This window comes from Protomyctophum parallelum (assembly GCF_964188405.1).
Source record: "Protomyctophum parallelum genome assembly, chromosome: 7".
In the NCBI taxonomy this organism is placed as follows: domain Eukaryota; kingdom Metazoa; phylum Chordata; class Actinopteri; order Myctophiformes; family Myctophidae; genus Protomyctophum; species Protomyctophum parallelum.
The window spans coordinates 8,426,679-8,446,830 of NC_139705.1; the positions used below are offsets into that span (position 1 = coordinate 8,426,679).

At 47.7% G+C, this 20,152-nt stretch overlaps 1 protein-coding gene across 1 annotated transcript in view; it reads left to right on the forward strand.

The window, feature by feature from the left end:
- plxna2 (plexin A2) overlaps nt 1-20,152 on the forward strand; it is a gene marked incomplete at its 5' end in the record, with an annotated part of 223,411 nt that overhangs the window by 76,723 nt on the left and 126,536 nt on the right. The window contains one exon of the mRNA XM_083768883.1: nt 10,610-10,744. Within this exon, the coding sequence (XP_083625009.1) occupies nt 10,610-10,744 (135 nt within the window). The remainder of the gene's footprint in view (nt 1-10,609; nt 10,745-20,152) is intronic.

Genomic DNA, 20,152 nt, shown 5'->3' on the forward strand with positions numbered 1-20,152 from the left:
GCGAGAGATAACCCGCCGTCTTGTCGGTGCCGCTGTAGCGTGCTTTTACGTAATCTAGGGTTTTTCTTATTCCATATAAACTCCGATATCAGCTTATCAGGATAAGAAGACAGGGATGCATTGGAACCAGTATAGAAATGTGGGCATAATATTCATTTTGATGGTGTTTATTCCACCTCCCTAATGATGAAGGCAGTTCCTCCAACGCTGCAGATCTTGTTTCTTTGAAAAGGTCTTTAAGCGACCTCAGTCCAGAATGGAAATTACAAATGGATATATATATTAACACAGGATTTGACTGTGCATAAGTATAGAAACTCAATTGAACGCGCCTCGGATTACAGAGGAAACTGTTGCGGAACTGGCCGTTGAAGGTTGACAGGGAATCGATCCAACGCAACATTTGATGTTTTGCCCCTCGATATTCAGCAGCGATCAATATGGCGGAAGGCGGGGGGGGGGGGGGGGGGGGGGTCATTCGAATGCATATCGGTAGCGATTTGTCCAAGGCTCTCAATCCCTTGGAATATTCTCTCCCCCCGTCAAACCAAGTGATTAGAATAGATGTTTGTGAGGAGGAGGGGGGTTAACTGCTTTCAGCGTAGAGTGGAAAGGCAGATCGATAAACTTTATGGAGCCTGGCCAAAAATATAAAGTAATTGTCTTGTATATCGACTCACGCCGCGCCACGGCCCATCGTGGCAGATATAGTGCCACCGTGTTGCGACCAGGTGAGGAAGAGTATTGCACTTTTGTTTGTGTGCGAACGGAACAGCCTCTCTCATGATTCAGCCTCTCTCTCTCTCTCTCTCTCTCTCTCTCTCTCTCTCTCTCTCTCTCTCTCTCTCTTTGTTACTTCTCTCTCTCTCTCTCTCTTTGTTACTTACATGCTGCTGTTTCTTTTCCCTCTCCTCTCCTCTCCTCTCCTCTCCTCTCCTCTCCTCAGTGGGATGGGAAGTGATGTGTGCAGGTGCGTATTAGCCAGGTGGGATAACATGCGCCTTATGGGAGCTTATAGTGTAAAACAGAAACGGGAACAAAACAGGCCATGCGCTGGACTGAGGAGGGGAGCCGACACACACACACACACACACACACACACACGCGCACACAGCGAATTTCCACATGCCGCTCCACTGCTGACACCAGAATTCTTCAGCCTGACACAGGTGATGGATTAGATGCGTTATCGAGGCAGAGAGAGGCGCTGTGGTTTTCAGTCTGTCGTGACAGACAGAGAGAGAGAGAGAGAGAGAGAGGGATAGCTCAGTAGCTGCACCTACTCCACCATGAGTGAAGGAATACTATAGCAGCCTGCTATATTTCAAGCTGGGTTTTCCGAGACACGCACAAAAAAAACGCGCGTGAGGACATTTTTTTTACACTCGAGGTATAATGAACACTCAGGATTTCGCCGTGTATAGCCTAAAGCCCTGGCTGGAACAAAGTGTTCTGCCGCATGCTACGGACGGGAGCATACACAGTCACTGTGTGTGTGTGTGTGTGTGTGTGTGTGTGTGTGTGTGTGTGTGTGTGCTCGTGTGTGTGTGTGTGTGTGTGTGTGTGTGTGTGCTCGTGTGTGTGCGCGCGCGTGTGTGTGTGTGTGTGTGTGCGTGTGTGTGTGCGTGTGTGTGTGTGTGCGTGTGTGTGTGCCCTTCGTGCTTGCTCTCTCACCAAAGAGTAGAGAGGAAATTAGTCTGACGTGGTTGTTGTCCCAGACGGTGCACTTTTTTTCACCGCAGCCTCACTCCTGAAGTGTGTGTGATGAATTTCCCTCCAGAGTGAAACACACCAGCAGGACACCTGACCCTGACACATTACCCACAAACCCCCCACCCCACACCACACCTCCTCCCTCCCCCGTCCACCATCGCACACACAAAGGGGGCTGACCTCATGCCTGGGCTGTGCGCGTATATCACAGTCATCCATTTCATATGTCGTCCATTTCTGGGGAGAGTTGTCAACTTGTCAGCACAACTCGCGCTCACACAGGTGGCACCCTCTTCTCTCACACGGTCATGATTAACACAAATGCCCACACACACACACACACACTCTCTCTCTCACACACACACACACTCTCTCTCACACACACACACACACACACACACTGCAGCTGCATGGCTGTAGTGACGGTCGAACCAGTTAAGCCCTATACTTTGTCATACAACGAATATATCGAAAACGACTGAACTCGCAATGTGTCGCGTCATTGCGTCATCACGTGAGCTTGTACATCTGCTATTTCAGAAAACATTTGTGGACATTTTCACCTACTGTATAATGGCATATATACCCAAAATAGGGACGCCATGTTAAAAGTGGTTAAATCGGTCTATTGAAACACAGGTGGTGCAACAGGGTGAGCTTCAGTGCTGGATTGGCTCCACGTGTGATTCGTCAACAGGGCCCTTATTATCGACCCAAATCAACCATTTAGCTCCATGTTTTCGAGGGGCTCCCATATTCGGGGCTATCAGCGTAGATTTTCGTCTTACACACAAACATTATATTCCCGTTGACAATGAATGGAGAATTGACGTCGCACGTGTCTGAGCAAATAATCGACGTGTTTACATCATGATATGATGAGAGCGCCCCTCACTTCACAGGGGTGTGATTTTTTTCCCCCTCTCTCAGATCAAGACTGGCCCTGCGTCACCTGAGTTAGAACGGATGGATGGTATAGAGGCTTATCTCGGCCACTTTAAGTTTGTTCCATTCTGTCAGTGTGATCCTTTTCCTTGTGCTGTCCTGTCCGCCCTCAGTCAGCGCGCCACGATACTGACAGAGAGAGAGAGGGGGAGAGGGAGAGAGGGAGAGAGGGAGAGGGAGAGGGAGGGAGAGAGGGAGAGGGAGAGAGAGAGAGGGAGAGAGGGAGTGTGTGTCTGGCTGCACTTTGTTCAGTCTAATCCAGTGTGTGGGATCAAGCGGATAAATGCGACGGCCTATCTCTGCGACACCCGAGCCTGTTGAACTGGATTAGCTGCAGATGGAAGAGATGGACCCCCAGATAGCTCTCACTTATGAAGTTCAACTTCCTGTCACTGTCCCCACTCACTCTCAGTATCTCTCTCTCTCTCTCTCTCTCTCAGAGGAACATTTTCCGTAGCATTTTCCTGTAATCCCATTCCAGCGCAAGGTTGCGGTGGTGTTCTGTACCCCGGGGGTGGGTGGTCAAAAAGCTCCAGTGTGTATATCCCATTCTGACCTGAGATCAGATTCATACGAGGTTTCCACTGGACACACACTGGTCTGATGAACCCATTCTGACCTGAGATCAGATTAAAAAAAATGTCAGTCGTTCTTCGATTTTTCAAAAATAGCAGACCTACAAGCTCGTAGCGCGCCACTCGGTGGCGCGCTACGAGCTTGTAGATCTGCTATTTTTCAATAGGTAAAGCATAACATGATGCTAACACCAAAATGGGTTCCCGTTCAGAATAGGATATAGGTTATACCATCTCTGCCAGCCATGAAGGTGTGGTGGTAGAATCCTGTTCGCTCTCTCGCGGGGTGGGCGTCTGTATTGGTGTTGGCAGACACCTCTCCTGTTGGGAGACACATTAACATCCCTCAAGGCTTGGTGGGGGTTGGAAAATTGCACAAAAGTCTGCAAGGCAAACCGCACTCAGCAGGTAATAGTTTACAGCTGTGTGCCTATTAAAAGGTGTATTTTTGAGAGAGTCATAATATGACGTCGTCATGCAGCACGTCATTGAGTCTTTTTAGTCACACCGATTATTGTTCTTTTGAAGTATTTATAACAATCGCCATTTCCCTTTGGCCAAAGTACGCATTCCCACAAGCAGGCAGTTGTGGGTACAGTGTGTTCCAGCATTGTTATTAATCGGCCTTGTTCACAAACTGTACACATGCAGTACTGTCACTACCGATAGCCACACTATTATTAGTCTTGATAGAGAGATTAAAATACTGCAGCTGTTTTGTGTAGATGGCTTTACATACAATATATATATTTAACAATTCCACAATGTTTGTACATGTCGTACTGTGCATGTTGCATAACACACAGTGTGCATTCATAGACTCGACTGTAATTTTGGCCCCTTGGTTTTTCCTTTCTCTCTTCAGGCTGCAGCATCCTTAACCCATTCTGACCGGGCACCCATTTTGGTGTCAGCATCATGTTATGCTTTAGCTATTTAAAAATAGCAGATCTACAAGCTTGTAGGTCTGCTATTTTTGAAAAATCGAAGAGCGACTGACATTTTTAGAATCTGATCTCAGGTCAGAATGGGTTCATCAGACCAGTGTGTGTCCGGCGGAAACCTCGTATGAATCTGATCTCAGGTCAGAATGGGATAATAACGCTGCATATACACACACACACAGACACACACACACACACACATTCGTCGCACACTTTTGCCCCGGATTTATTCTGCACTTTCACTCGGGTTAAATTGCTTCACACAGACACACAGATTCTCTGGGGATCTGTTCCCTGGCACAATCTAACAAACCAGAGGGAGAGGGGTGGGAGAGGGAGGGAGAGAGAGAGAGAGAGAGGAGGGCAATTTGAATCGGGGCCGTTTGGTCAATCTTCAAATATGTTTTCCAGGGTGCTTACAGGCCCTGATCAAAACCTTCCTGTTTGCGTAGCTATAAGCTATATACCACTCCTCCTCCCTCCACCACCTTGCTCCCTCCACCTCCTCCTCACTATACTGCTGCATCATGCAGATAGTAGTGGCACGTCGAATTGGAGGCAGAAGACTTATTCGACTTCTTGACGGAGTTTTCTTTGCCACACGTGGCACTATATAGAGGGTATGTGCATGCTTAAAGTGAATGGCACATCGAGAGGCAAATCGAGTGGCAAAGCAACATGCAAAGGGAGTTTAACATTCAGTATAGAAAATACATGCCATTCATGTCATGATTGGGTTTTCTTATAAGTTCCTTATTCTTTTCTTTTTCTTTCCTTCTGTAAAACACAAAACTTGAACCCCCGCACGGCTGAAATCAGGAAGGTCCTTCTCCGGTCCTCATCCATGGTATAGAAATGGAGCGTTGTGTGAATTTGAATCCGAGAGTCTTGAGTTTGTTTCCTCATCATCCTTTTCCCCAGGTTCAAGGTGTATATAGATCAGATTTTTCCACTGGAACAGTACAAGTACAGCGTGACCCGGCACTAGGCCGCCCGCCCCCGAGGTACACACGTTCATCCATCTTCCCCCTTTCCTCTCCTCCCTCACTACTTTCCTCGCTTTTCGCTACCCTGGGAGCCACCGGTGAGACGGAGGACAGGGAGAGCTAATGGCTGCGGTGTTGAACTGGGTGGGGCCGGGGGCCGGGGGGGGCCGAGGCAAAAAACGCTCCTCTGGTCCTCCCCGAAATAGAGGGGCAAGTAATACTCTCCAAGGGGGCTTCGAGGTTAGGAATCCAACCTGTTAGCTGCCGCTCCACCACCACCCCACCCCATACTCCCCCCGTCAGCCTGATAAATAATGCAGGGTCAGAGAGGTGGAGGCACAAAGGTGGGGGGGGGGGGGGGGGGGGGGGGGGGGGGGACCTATAAGTGCGCGCGTTTGATAGGGCGGGCTAAATAAGACGAGAGGGAAATGGATGTTTCAAAGCCGAGGTGAATTATGTTGTGTGTGTGTGTGTGTGTGTGTGTGTGTGTGTGAGGGTGTGTGTGTGTGTGGTGTGGAGAGTGGAGAGATGCCGCCGCTGGCTGTTTGCTGTGTATACTGTGTACAGTATGTGTGGGAGAGCGATTGAGAGAGTGTGAAGTGTGTGTGTTGTTTTTACAGAACAGTTCTGTGTCCGAGAGGTATCTGAATCTGAAAGACAGAGGTTTTCTTTTTTTCTTTTCCTTCTTTCTCTCTCTCGCTCTCGCTCTCTCTCTCTCTCTCTCTCTCTCTCTCTCTCGCTCTCGCTCTCGCTCTCTCTCTCTCGCTCTCGCTCTCGCTCTCTCTCTCTCGCCCACCCAAAGCCAAGCTGGCGAAATACTTCACAGAGCCCTGGGAGATGTTCTATAGTACCCCGCCTCGCACGCACACACACACACACACACACACACACACACACACACACACACACACACACACACACACACACACACTCCTCCTCCTCACGAGTGTGTGTGTGTGTGTGTGTACGTTTGTGTATACGCTTGCAGAGTTTTTCGGCTTCTGTTGCAAACATCTCCTTAATATGGAAAGCAGCTGTGTGTGTGTGTGTGTGTGTGTGTGTGTGTGCGTGTGCGTGTGCGTGCGTGCGTGCGCGCGCTTCAGTTCAGAGGCCCCTGGGTGGCAGTTAGGTTTTGTGAGTGTGCGTGATAGTGATCTGATTCAGATGAAGTGCAAGGCCTGCAAGGGAGGAAGGTCAGGTTATCTGGCTGCCCTGCTTATAGGACACATATCACACCATGACACACTGTCCCTATGGACACACGCGCACACACACACACACACACACACACACACACACACACACACACACACACACAGGCATCCACAAAATGAACACAGACACTATGATAGTGTAGTGCAGCGCAGCGCGCGTGCATCTGGTCTGGCCCTTATATATTGCCGACATGCTTTATGGGCGCGCATGTTTGTTTATAGGTCTCTAGTCCCTCCGCACTGCAGCGTCAGTAACCAGACGGAGGCTTATATATACATCCACCCCCTCCACCCCCACAGCTTGTCTCTCTCTCGCTCATCTGTCGTCCATAATGGTTTTAACGTAGAACACGTCCTCTCTCCTCTGCGGTGCCTGATTTATGCTGTCATGCACCCGGAAACGCTCAGACAAGACCGCTTTTTGGGGGGGTTGTTGTTGTTGCAGCAGCGCAGACAGTCGACGCTTCGCCTGCACGCCTTATACCGTTCTTTAGCGCTCCTTAAGCGGCCTTTGCTGCTACATTTCGGTGCTCTTGACACCCCCCCCCCCCCCCAAGGTTGGTGCCCTGTGCTGCAGCACCTAAAGCCCTTTCATTAACCCAAAAAATGCCTTTCTGACGGTTTTCTGAAAAAGCCATGTTTCTATGTCAGCGGTTCTTCGATTATTCAAAAAATAGCAGACCTACAAGCTCGTAGCGCGCCACTCGGTGGCGCGCTATGAGCTTGTAGATCTGCTATTTTTCAATAGCTATAAAGCATAACGTGATGCTAACACCAAAAAGGGGTTCCGAAGTGGAGCTCGAGGGCCGTACGGCTGCCCACAGTCAGGGTCTGGGCAAGCAAAACTCTATTATAGCTTTGAACTTGAAGCTCCAGACGGTGAACTTCGCCTTCACCTCTCCGCCCCGCTAAAACAGCTTTGACACATGCGTATATACAGATGCACGCATGCACACACACACGTGCTGAAAGTTGCCGCGCCACGCACATTCCCTCGCATATACATTGCGTTGTGCGCGGGCGTCACACGCACGCACACACACACACACACACACACTCCCAGTAGATCTTCTTTTGATAGACACGCGACCTTGACTTTCCCCTCTCTGGTACATAACTAATCTAGGGCTGCTCTTTGGTGCTGTCACTGGCTGAACAGACGGATGGATGGATGGACGGATGGATGGATGGATGGGTGGGTGGAGAGATGGAGGGAGGGATGACCAGATGATAGAGGCATCATCCCACGCGTGTGTGTGTGTGCGTGTGCGTGTGTGTGTGTGTGGAGGGGACAGCCTGTGGTGACATGTGTGGGAACAATGGCTTCTCTCACGCCAACATCTAGTTGGTGATTTTGTTTTTTTAATAGCAGACCTACAAGCTTTTTTTAAATTCAAAGTGCTGTGTAATCTGTAAATGATGTCGGTCTTTCATTTGGTATATATGGAGCGCAAGGTTGCTGCGTCTCTATGAAACGGTATAAGCGAAAACGGAAGTTCGGTGAAATCGGATTAATTAAGTATACTTGCGCACTGAACTATGGGCGAAATCACATCGGAAATGACTCCCATCTAAGGCATTTCATTGCCTTTTCATGTGGTTGACACAAGTATCGGCTACGTGTTACTGATTATGGGGGAATTTTACATTATTTTAAATCCATTACATATTTGCTGCGTAATGGGGGTGATGAGGTGCCTTACAATTAACCCATTCTGAACGGGAACGCATTTTGGTGTTGGCATCATGTTATGCTTTAGCTATATTGAAAAATAGCAGATCTACAAGCTCATAGCGCGCCACAGAGTGGCGCGCTACGAGCTTGTAGGTCTGCTATTTTTTTAAATCGAAGAACGACTGACATTTTTAGAATCTGATCTCAGGTCAGAATGGGTTAATCAGACCAGTGTGTGTGCAGTGGAAACCTCGTATGAATCTGATCTCAGGTCAGAATGGGTTCATCAGACCAGTGTGTGTCCAGTGGAAACCTCATATGAATCTGATCTCAGGTCAGAATGGGTTAATCAGACCAGTGTGTGTCCAGTGGAAACCTCGTATGAATCTGATCTCAGGTCAGAATGGGTTAAACACAACGAGCACAAGGAAACGACACTCTGCAGAGTGCTAATCAGAGGGAAATTACAATCGCAGATTTGTGGAGAATTAAGACGGAACGAGACCTCTCTGAGCTGTGAATGTTTTGCAACATGCAATAACACTCACTCAGGTCGCACCATCTGAGGGGCACATTCTATTGTCAAACGGATTGGCATTACGGGTGGTTTGTAAAAGGAACTTTCCGCTGTCCTAAACCACGTGTGCATAAGATGTAGCAAATATAGGGAAAGCGCCTCGACACGCCTGCAGACCAGTGTTGTTTTCGTCGACTAAAACTAAGACGAAAAATGTTCTTCGACTACCTTTTTTCACTGACGAAAACTAAATGGAAACTAAATGAAAACTAAGCTACGACGACTAAAACTAAGACTAAATATACTGACAATTTCGTTAACAAAAAAAAGCTAGACTAAAATGTTAGGAAGGGACTAGTGGACAAGAGATCCAGTATAAGTCATTTTACACATGGTTGCCTGCTGAAAATAGCAGATCTACAAGCTTGTAGATTGGCTAGTTTCAGCAAGTGTAAAAACAAAAAAACGTCATTACGACGGCATCAACGCCCGCCAATTCTTTTTTTTTGTCGACTAAATCAACTGTATATTTAGTCGACTAAAATCTTATGACATTTAGTCGACTCAAACTAGACTAAAACTAAAGCATTCCAGGTGACTAAAATGGGACTGAAACTAAATTAAAACTATTCAAGAGACTATGACTAAAACTAAAATCAAAATTTGCTGCCAAAAACAACAACTGCTGCAGACACAACTCCACCCCAGCAAATACAGGCGTCGGCAGAATGAACAGTGGGGTTGTGTGGCCGCAAGATAACGTTTACGCACAGTGGAAGCTCCTAAATGCGTAATTCACAGAGAATGTGTATTACTTTGCGGATAAAGGATGCCGTACGATGGAGGCCATTGTCTGCATGAAGATGAGAAGGAGAGCGGTCACTGGTTTGTCTAGGGTCAGGGAGGTCGCATGCGTCATATAAAGTATTTATATATATATATTACTGTTTTAGCTCGGTGGTCTTGGCTTCGAGTTCAAAGGTTTAACGAGGGTGTATCCATCACCTGTGGGTGAAACGGGAGAGTTAAATAGATGTACGGTGTTTAAACAGGCCTGCAGGGTCAAATGGGTGTTTATACAAATAATTCTTAGAAATGGCTTTTATCTTGCTCAGCGTTACAGATGAAGGGGGGGGGGGGAGGGGGGTTTCCCTGCAATAAATACATCTAGACTGAAAGTGAAACCACCGTGTGACACCATCTTAATTCTCCAAGCAGGAGGAAAAAACACCACGCTGTATATAAGATCTCTCTATGCAAATATTACTGTATCACTGCCCCAGGTCTGGTCTCTTAACCGCTCTTCTTTTTATGCTCTATCTTAACCCATTCTGGGCGGGCACCTATTTTGGTGTTAGCATCATGTCGTGCTTTAGCTATTTAAAAATAGCAGATCTACAAGCTCATATCGCGCCACCGAGTGGCACGCTACGAGCTTGTATAGGTCTGCTATTTTTTAGAAAAATCGAAGAACGACTGACATTTTTTAGAATCTGATCTCAGGTCAGAATGGGTTCATCAGACCAGTGTGTGTCCAGCGGAAACCTCGTATGAATCTGATCTCAGGTCAGAATGGGTTAAGTGTCACATTCTCTCCGCCATGGCCACTCCCACATTCATTTCCACCACACTGCAGTCCCGTTTATACACACCTGTCTTCAGCTCCCTCGTCAGGCCACCTGTGAACACTTTGCCAATCAACCTGCTGCCTATAAAAGACCGGACTCTTCACTAACTCTCATTGTCAGTTCATCGTTTTGGTGTCATGGTTGCTTGTCTAGTCCTGTTTTTACTATACTTTGTCATTTTGCAATTGCCTGATTCCCGCCTACTACTCGGTGTAAGATCTGCCTTATTCTTCATTCAATACTTGACTTCTATTCGTGTTTGTTGGGTTCGACTCTGTCTACATCCGCGACACGTTCTTCGATTTTTCAAAAACAGCAGACCTATACAAGCTTGTGTAGGTCTGCTGTTTTTCAATAGCTAAAGCGTAGCATGAAGCTAACGTGTGTGTTTGTTTCCCTGTGTGCTCCTCAGATCCGCGCGGACGGGCCCCCGCACGGCGGCGTCCAGTACGAGACCATAACCATCAACAAGGACGGGAGCCCCATCCTCCGAGACATGGCCTTCTCCCTGGACCGCGCCTTCCTCTACGTCATGTCCGAGAGACAGGTAAGGCGTTCGTGGCGCACGCACGCACACACGCACACAAACACACGCGCACAAACACACGCGCACAAACACACGCGCGCACAAACACACACGGACATCAAAGCACTGCTTACTCAACTCGCATGCAACAGTTCAATGGTATACACACATCAGAGGAGTGAGCACACACACGGCGTTCGTAAACGACTTCAAAGTTAATGTGTTGCATGTCTGCCTGCGCGCGTGCGTGTTGAATGTTGGGGCGAAGCGCGGGCTCTGTATCATTCCTTTTGGTGTCAGCAGCATGTTATGCTTTAGCTGTTGAAAAATAGCAGATCTACAAGCTCGTGGCGCGCCACCGAGTGGCGCGCCACGAGCATGTAGGTCTGCCGTTTTTGAAAAATCTAAAGAAAACCAACCGACATAGAAACACGGCTTTTTCAGAAAACTGTCAGGATGTGTAGAAGACATTTTTTATAGAATCTGATCTCGGGTCAGAATGGGTTAACCATGGGTGGCACACAGCGGGGGGGGGGGGGTTGTCACATGGTCCGATAATGAAGGGGGAGCGATGCGTTGGAGGGCAGGAGGATATAGAAGGAACGCAAATGAGAAAGTAGAAACAGAGTGGGCACAGATGATAGAGAGAGAGAGAGAGTGTGTGGGAGAGAGAGAGAGGGGAAGAAGAATGAAGGGTATCCGCTCGCTGGCTGGCTGAGGAGGAGGAGGAGGAGGAGGAGGAAGGAGAGAGGAAGAGTGATGAGAGAAATAGGGACAGCTAGAAGTGTGTGTGTGTGTGTGTGTAGCTGTATGGAAAGAAGAGAGAGAGTGCAAGGTCACCCTTCCACACTTCTAATGAAGTGACATAGCATGGCGGGGGGCGCGTCTGTGTGTGTGTGTGTGTGTGTGTGTGTGATGGGGGGGGGGGGGGGGGGGAGTGTTGCCATTGATGGAACCGACAGAGAGAGAGAGAGAGCTGAGGAGAGGGGAGCAGCAGGGGAGCGTGCCAGCGCTCACTGGCCCCAGAGACAGACGGCTTTGCTGGGCTGTCAGCGTCGGGTGATAGATGGCCGTCCTACTCCCCCCTTATCTCTGCTTTTAACACACTCAACAACCAGCCTGAGCCATGCCTCACAGGTTAGACACCACAGTGGATGGGTGGATGGATGGGTGGATGGATGGGTGGGTGGATGGATGGGTGGGTGGGTGGGTGGGTGGATGGATGGATGGGTGGGTGGGTGGATGGATGGATGGGTGGGTGGGTGGATGGATGGATGGATGGGTGGGTGGATGGATGGATGGATGGGTGGATGGATGGATGGATGGATGGATGGATAGAAGAAATGAAGGAAGGAAGTCAGCCAAGCTAGTGAAATGGCCGAACTATAAGCTCCAACAGTCCATTGCATTGTGACGGTTTGTGACTTGTGAGCTTTACAGTTAATGTGGTTAAACATCAGCGGTGGCGGGGCGTGGTGGTGGAAGGTGAATTTGTGTTTTCGGGGGCATTCAAATGATCGTGTCGTGTTGCTGTGTGCATATCTGTGATATTATTATTTTTTTTCCTTTTTGAACTTTTTGCTTTGGTTTCACTCGTGACTATTTTGGCGCGGATATAATATAAAGGGCTTTTGTTGTGAAAGCTCATGACTCCTAGTCATCTGGAGAAATGACGTTGGTGATAGTTATTCTCTCTCTCTCGCTCACACTCACACCCATGCACATTTGTGCGTGTGTTATGTGTGTATGGGTTGACGCAGACAACAAACACATGCTCACGCGTGATGTGATGATGTTGGGTGCTACAGTATACTTGACAGTCACAGGCATGTGACGAAGTGAGAAGCAGCAGCCAGCTGGGCCATTTTGTTCCCTGACTATACTATTTGTAAATTAGTAAATCAGGTTTCACAGTGAGATACTAATACTAAACTCATAAACTACGGTTTCATCAAGAGAACCAACCAGGCCCAGGCCGTAGCGTAACGGTCTGGGCACCGGACTGGTAATCCAGTCGCAGTGTGCCGCGGGTTCGACTCCCGGACCCGACACGGCCTTTACTGCATGTCATCCCCCCATCTCTCTCCCGTTTCCTGTCAGCCTACTGTCTGTCCCTTCAAAAATCAATTAAAGGCGTAAGCCGCAAAAAAATATCTTAAAAAAAAAAAAAAAAAAAAAAAAAGAGAACCAACCAGCAGTACCGACGAAATTGGACTGCCCCTTTGTGGACTTTATCCCATTCTGACCTGAGATCAGATTCTAAAAATGTATGTTTGAAAATGACAGTTTTCTGAAAAAGCCATGTTTCTATGTCAGTCGTTCTTCGATTTTTCAAAAATAGCAGACCTACAAGCTCTTAGCGCGCCACTCGGTGGCGCGCTAAGAGCTTGTAGATCTGCTATTTTTCAATAGCTAAACACCAAATGGGTTCCCGTTCAGAATGGGTTATATAAAATGTATACCATATGTCTGAGCTCTCACACACAGTCCCCTATTTCTTTAGGGATTATTCTAACTTTTCTGACAGGCAGAAAAATGATCTCATATCCCCTGAAAGTCCTCCCTAGGGTATACTCGATCACATTGTTCTGAGCACTGCGATCGCAAGTCATTGTTGGCGATGGATTCACGAGTGTGTCTCGGCTTTCTTGTTTTATTCACTGTTACTGCCACAACATAAAGCATATGAATTGTGTCTCAGAGCGGGGCGATATACTGAAACAGGAGATACTTTGTGATATTGTTGTTGTGACTTGTGAGCAAAACTGTCGGGGCTTATATGGTTTGTAAGCTTCTCTGTATACCCTACATATAATATTTGACGGAAACAAACACATATATGTGTTTATGTCACACGTATATGAGATATATGTTGAGCGTTGGACTCATTACATCTCGGAGGTTCACAACATTTCATGAATGGGGTCTTTGGCACACTCCAGCTTGTTTCACGCATGGCGACATCGCTTCATTTTAAAGCCATTCCCTACAGCTGGCAATTCATTAGGATTAATTAGCATTAATTCAAACTCTTGTCGTCGTCATTGAGAACACTCACGCGAACATTCCAGACTGGATATCATACGTGGCGATGGTGAAGCCATGCTATTTATGTAACTATCACGCCTCCAGGACGACATCATGAGGTCCCCCTCTGATCTGAGAGCTGCTCTTATTTATGTAACTATCACGCCTCCAGGACAAACATCATGAGGTCCCCCTCTGATCTGAGAGCTGCTCTTATTTATGTAACTATCACGCCTCCAGGACGACATCATGAGGTCCCCCTCTGATCTGAGAGCTGCTCTTATTTATGTAACTATCACGCCTCCAGGACGACATCATGAGGTCCCCCTCTGATCTGAGAGCTGCTCTTATTTATGTAACTATCACGCCTCCAGGACGACATCATGAGGTCCTTCTCTGATCTGAGAGCTGCTCTTATTTATGTAACTATCACGCCTCCAGGACGACATCATGAGGTCCTTCTCTGATCTGAGAGCTGCTCTTATTTATGTAACTATCACGCCTCCAGGACAAACATCATGAGGTCCCCCTCTGATCTGAGAGCTGCTCTTCTCCTCCTGCTAGCTCGCCGTAGGCCCGGGAGAGCTGCACGACGCTGTGAGACGCAGCGGGAGGGCAGAGCACACAGAGCACATATCCTATAGCTAACACCGCCACCACCGCCACCACGCCATGGGGTTTTGGCTCCGGCTTGTGTTTCCTACAGGGAATAACAACGTGGCCCTCTGTGTGTGTGTGTGTGTGTGTGTGTGTGTGTGTGTGTGTGTGTGTGTGTGTGTGTGTGTGTGTGTGTGTGGCACAGTGGGTGGGAGGGAGGGAGGGATTGGGGGCCACTGGAGAAGAGAGTATAGCGTTTTGGTGCGGGCTGAGTTGAGCACACACTCCAGGGCTCTTGGCTGTCTGCTAGCTAGCTCTCCAAGCCTCCCATCACACCCATCTGTGTGTGTGTTGTGGCAGGAGTGAGGAACATGTGGGATGTGTGGCATACACACACACACACACACACACACACACACACACACACACACACACACACACACACACACACACACACACACACACACACTCACGCATACGCACACACACACGCGCACACTAAATACACACAGTTGCTCAGTTCTTATTTGCATAGGCACATAAATGCTGTACTGGCACTTGCGTTCACAAGTACACACTCACACAAAAAGTATAATTACACACAGCATGAAAAAACGCCAGTCGCGCGTTCTAGTATTTGAATGGCGCGTCCATATGGCTTTTGGAGGCTTTTCATGTAGAGCCTTTCTCTCCTTTCGCTCTGTCTCACGTGCACACGCACGCGCACACGCACGCACACACACACACACACACACACACACACACACACACACACACACACACACAGTATATATAGTTTACACCTACTGCATATGCATAGACCCTCTTCAATTGGACTCTCAGAAACTCTTTGAGCCCATTCAATGCGCTCGCTTGTTCCCTTTTTAGCACGCCCGCATCTCTCTGAAAAGAAGCTGACTTTGTGTTCTGTCCTCCTACCCTTCATCTCTCTCTCTCTCTCTCTCTCTCTCTCTCTCTCTCTCGTACAAAGTGGGGAAAAAAACACACTCCCACAGCAGCCCACGCACGCACACACACACACACACACACACACACCATCACTCAATCACCACCGCACATGCACCCCCCCCCCCCTCCCTCCCTCCCCCCACCCCTGTTTCACATTCGATCCGCATCTTAAACGGGCGCTTTTGTTTTGTAGATGTAACGACAGTGAGCATCCTCACATTAACGACGCGCTACGATTGGCTCAATGTGAAGCGCTGCACTGGAACTGATGAAAAGACCTGGCTCACTGACTTCTGTTCTCCACCAGCGTTGTGTGTGCGCGCACGCGCGCGTCTGTGTTTGTGTGTGCGCGTGCGCGTGCGTGTGTGTGTGTGTGTGTGCGTATACACACTTTGCTATAGGGTGCTGCATCATCGCCGACAGGCCAGAGATGCACACAGCAGCAGCAGGTTCTCGTCACAAGATGGATCTTCAGACATCTGTGTCTTCTGTTGTTTTGCACCGCCTCGCTTCTTTGTCCCTCTCTATATCCGCCATCTCGGCGTGTCTCCACTTTGACACGGCCGAGCGACGCCAATAAGGCGTGTTTTGTTGGCGTTCGTTCGTTCGTGCCGCTCTTGTTGTTGTTCAGGCGCCGCGATGGCGACGTTTTTTGCATCGCTGCCGGTATGGGGAAAACGTGTCCGTCTGTTGTGTCCGCACGGTGCCTCGTACATTCGTACGACTTTGTGTGTCTGTGTGTCTGTGTGTCTGAGTGTCTGAGTGTCTGTGCTATGTTTTTAGACCAATTCACTATCAAGGACCACACCATACCAAAATGAGGACGTTTAACCCATTCTGACCTGAGATCAGATTAAAAAAATGTCAGTCGTTCTTCGATAATAAAAAAAAATAGCAGATCTACAAGCTCGTAGCGCGCCACTCGGTGGTGCGCTACGAGCTTGTAGATCTGCTATTTTTCAATAGCTAAAGCATAACATGATGCTAACACCAAAATGGGTTTTCCGTTCAGAATGGGTTAACAGATTTCATTAACGAAAGATGCGTGAAACGATGACGGAAACGAATAATAACTAGAACTGCACTAGTGCATACTTGCTCGTTGCACACTAGTAGGCCACAAATGGCCTACTAGTGCGCAAGCAGAGCGCGCAAGTACTTTCGACCGCTACACAAACTGTCAAATCTCAGTAATGACTACTTGTGCCTGATACGGCAGCGGTGCCAGAATGAAACAATGGTAATTGTTTTTATACACTTCAGGAACACAATGTTGTAATGAATAATACGTATAAGTGACGACTTTGGATGGTGACGTATATGTCAATAAGTGCCTCCCAAGACTAAAACATATCGTCATTACGTCACCCATCGAAAACCAAATGCACTCAGTGCATACGAAAATAGCAGACCTACAAGCTCGTAGCGCGCCACTCGGTGGCGCGCTACGAGCTTGTAGGTCTGCTATTTTTTTTTAAATCGAATAACCACCGACATAGAAACGTAGCTTTTTCAGAAAACTGTCAGGATGTAGAAGACATTTTTTTTAATCTGATCTCAGGTCAGTGGAGGTGGCTTGATAGGAGGTGGACGTATACTGTATAGCTGGGTTGGAGGTGCGGTCCTGCTCCTGAACTCCATTATAATCCTGTCATTTGGGTGCTTGGGATGGGGAAGCAGAGCCCGGGAGGAGAGGGAAAGGTCAGGACTGTTTTAGGAGATTGTCTCCTAGACATATGGTTGCTCTCTCTCGCTCTCTCTCTCTCTCTCTCTCTCTCTCTCTCTCTCCCCTGGTATGTGTCACGTGAAAGCTCTTGAAATGTTTTACATTCCCGAAACACCTTTCCTGGTTTAATATTGCATCAAAGGCCTGTGTGCGTTTCAAAGGGAATTGTTCATGTATAGCACTGTAGGTGCTGCTGAAACAAGAGCACGCTGTGAAAACCTGCAGTGTTTAACCCATCCTGACCTGAGATCAGATTCATACGAGGTTTCCACTGGACACGCACTGGTCTGATTAATAAAGGCTCTAGCAGTGATTCTCGACCCGTTTAATTTCAAGGACCCCCAGTTTGTCATGCATTTGTCATGCACGGACCCCCCATTTAATGGCATTTCTACCTCTGGGACCCCCCACATTTATATTGTAAAATCAATGTTAATTTAACTCTGAGAGTATATATACAAATGGAACCAAATGGACCCGCACTCTCAGAGTTACAGACCCATATTAAAGGCGCGCTGACACGCCCCTCGGGAGATAAGAACGGCTATCAAACAATGCTATCATGCAAGCTTTCCCCATCGACTTCTATGCGGGCTCGCATAGCAACTTATGCTACTATTTTGGTGTCACATTTAGAGTCATAATTGCTATAAATGTAATTGAAAAAAATATATATTTCGCTCGAAAATCCTCGTTACAATGACATTGAGTTGACGTGTAAGTTTTAGGGTAAACTGTTGCATAATCGCAATTTCGCGTGACGAGTTCCATGCTCTCCGTCTCCCCCCGCTGACATGGCCTCAAACACGGCTAAGTGCTGAACAGGGCTCCGTGCTGCGGAGCTTCACAGGTTACCACTGCCTGTCTAGTGGGGGGAGACGGAGAGCATGGAACTCGTCACGCGAAATTGCGATTATGCAACAGTTTACCCTAAAACTTACCCGTCAACTCAATGTCGTTGTAACGAGGATTTTCGAGCGATTTTTTTTTTTTCAATTACATTTATAGGTTCCGAGACACCAGCATGTGTGTGTGTGTGTGTGTGCGTGTGCGTGTGCGTGTGTGTGTCTACGTGTTTAGAGGAGGTGTATGAGGGCATCTCTCACCCTGGCTTATCCACCCACGCCGTGCTAGCGAGCTGCTCACAAGTGTCTTTGTTGTTGGTTTATCAACACAATGCAGCAGCGTGGATAAATAACAATGCGCTTCACACATAATATAGGCTATAATACGCACGCAACACACACACACACACACACACACACACACACACACACACACACACACACACACACACACACACACACACACACACACACACACACACACACACCCCGTGCTCAATCAAAGGCGGGCGGGTCTTTCGGGGTGGATTATCAACGTCTCGGTGAATCCTCGTCCTCGTTGCCATTGTGTGTGTAGTGCGGTCGGGGTATGATGATGAGCGCTGGCTGGCTGGCTCTCAGCAGTGTGAGTGAGCACTCATCACACACGGCTGAGAATCGGTGCGGCTGCGTTATTGCATTGCCCGGGCAGCTTTTGGTCAGCGGTGTATAGCTGTAATGTATTATTCATTGGGAACAATCAGGATTTCACATCTGAGGGATTTTTGAAGTGACACCTGTGGAGTGGACTCGGTGTCATTCAAAAAGGCTTTTTTTTACCCCAACAGAGAGAGAGAGAGAGAGAGAGAGTGGGAGGACTGAGTGTGTCAGTTAGGTGGGGAAAGAAAGGTTCTTGATTTGTGTGGCGAATGAATGTTTTTTTTCCCCTTGGTGTTAATGTATTTTGACCTGAGATCAGATTCTAAAAAATGTCTTCTAAATCCTGACAGTTTTCTGAAAAAGCCATGTTTCTATCATGGTACCAGATGATAGCAAAATAGATTAAAAAAAAAATAACAGAACTACAAGCTCATAGCTCTATAGCTCTACGAGCTTGTAGATCTGCTATTTTTTAATAGCTATAAAGCATAACATAATGCTAACACCAAAAGGGGCTCCCACCCAAAATGGGTTAATGTATTCTCAACCAACTCAAGAGCCAGGTGTTGATTTTAAAACGCGACTTTAATGGGTTTTTTTTTTTGCAAATGTTTTACGACGCTACAGCACAAGTGGTTCACGTAGAACGGACCCTAACCAGACAGATTATTTTTCTTCTCCTCCTTCCAGTGAAAGGGCATCTCTCTCTCTCTCTCTCTCTCTCTCTCTCTCTAATGCCCAGCGTTCTATAATGTGAGGATATAAGTGTGACGTTCTCACTATGACCAGCCGAGGGGATACTATAAGCCCGGCTCATAAAAGCCGGACTCGTCTTTCACGGACAGACGGCCTCCCTCCCCCCCCCCCCCCCCCTATAGCCCATTTAGGCCTGACGTCGACATAAATTAAAAAAAAAAAATCTAAATAATGACAATTTTCGGAAAGATTTAAAGGCAAACTTTAACGATTTTTCAAAAATAGCAGACCTACAAGCTCGTAGCGCGCCACTCGGTGGCGCGCTATGAGCTTGTAGATCTGCTATTTTTCAATAGCTAAAGCATAACATGATGCTGACAACAAAATGGGGTTTCCGCTCAGAATGGGATAGAGCCGTTCGACCATGTGCGGCTGTCATTCTCCAGACACCCCCCCCCCCCCCCCCTCCTTATATGCATAGAACGAGCGACATCACACCTCACAGATCATCACCACAGCACATATTTATTTATTTTATTTTTTTCCTCTTCAAGCCTGCGCATGGCAATCTCTTCCAAGTGCTCAGCTGTGAAATTTGAAATCCATGCTTGGATTCATTCATTCTTTCTTTCTTTTTTTCTCTCTCCCTCTTTTGAATGTATGCTTTTCTGACGCGCCAGAGAGGACCCCCACCCACCCACCCACCCACCCACGCACGCACCAATCTATACTCCCCCATGAATCCCTACAACCTTTGTTTAGGCCATTTTGACCGGAGATCAGATTCTAAAAATGTCTTCTAAATCCTGACAGTTTTCTGAAAAAGCCATGTTTCTGTGTCAGTCGTTCTTCGATTTTTCAAAAATAGCAGACCTACAAGCTCGTAGCGCGCCACTCGGTGGCGCGCTATGAGCTTGTAGATCTGCTATT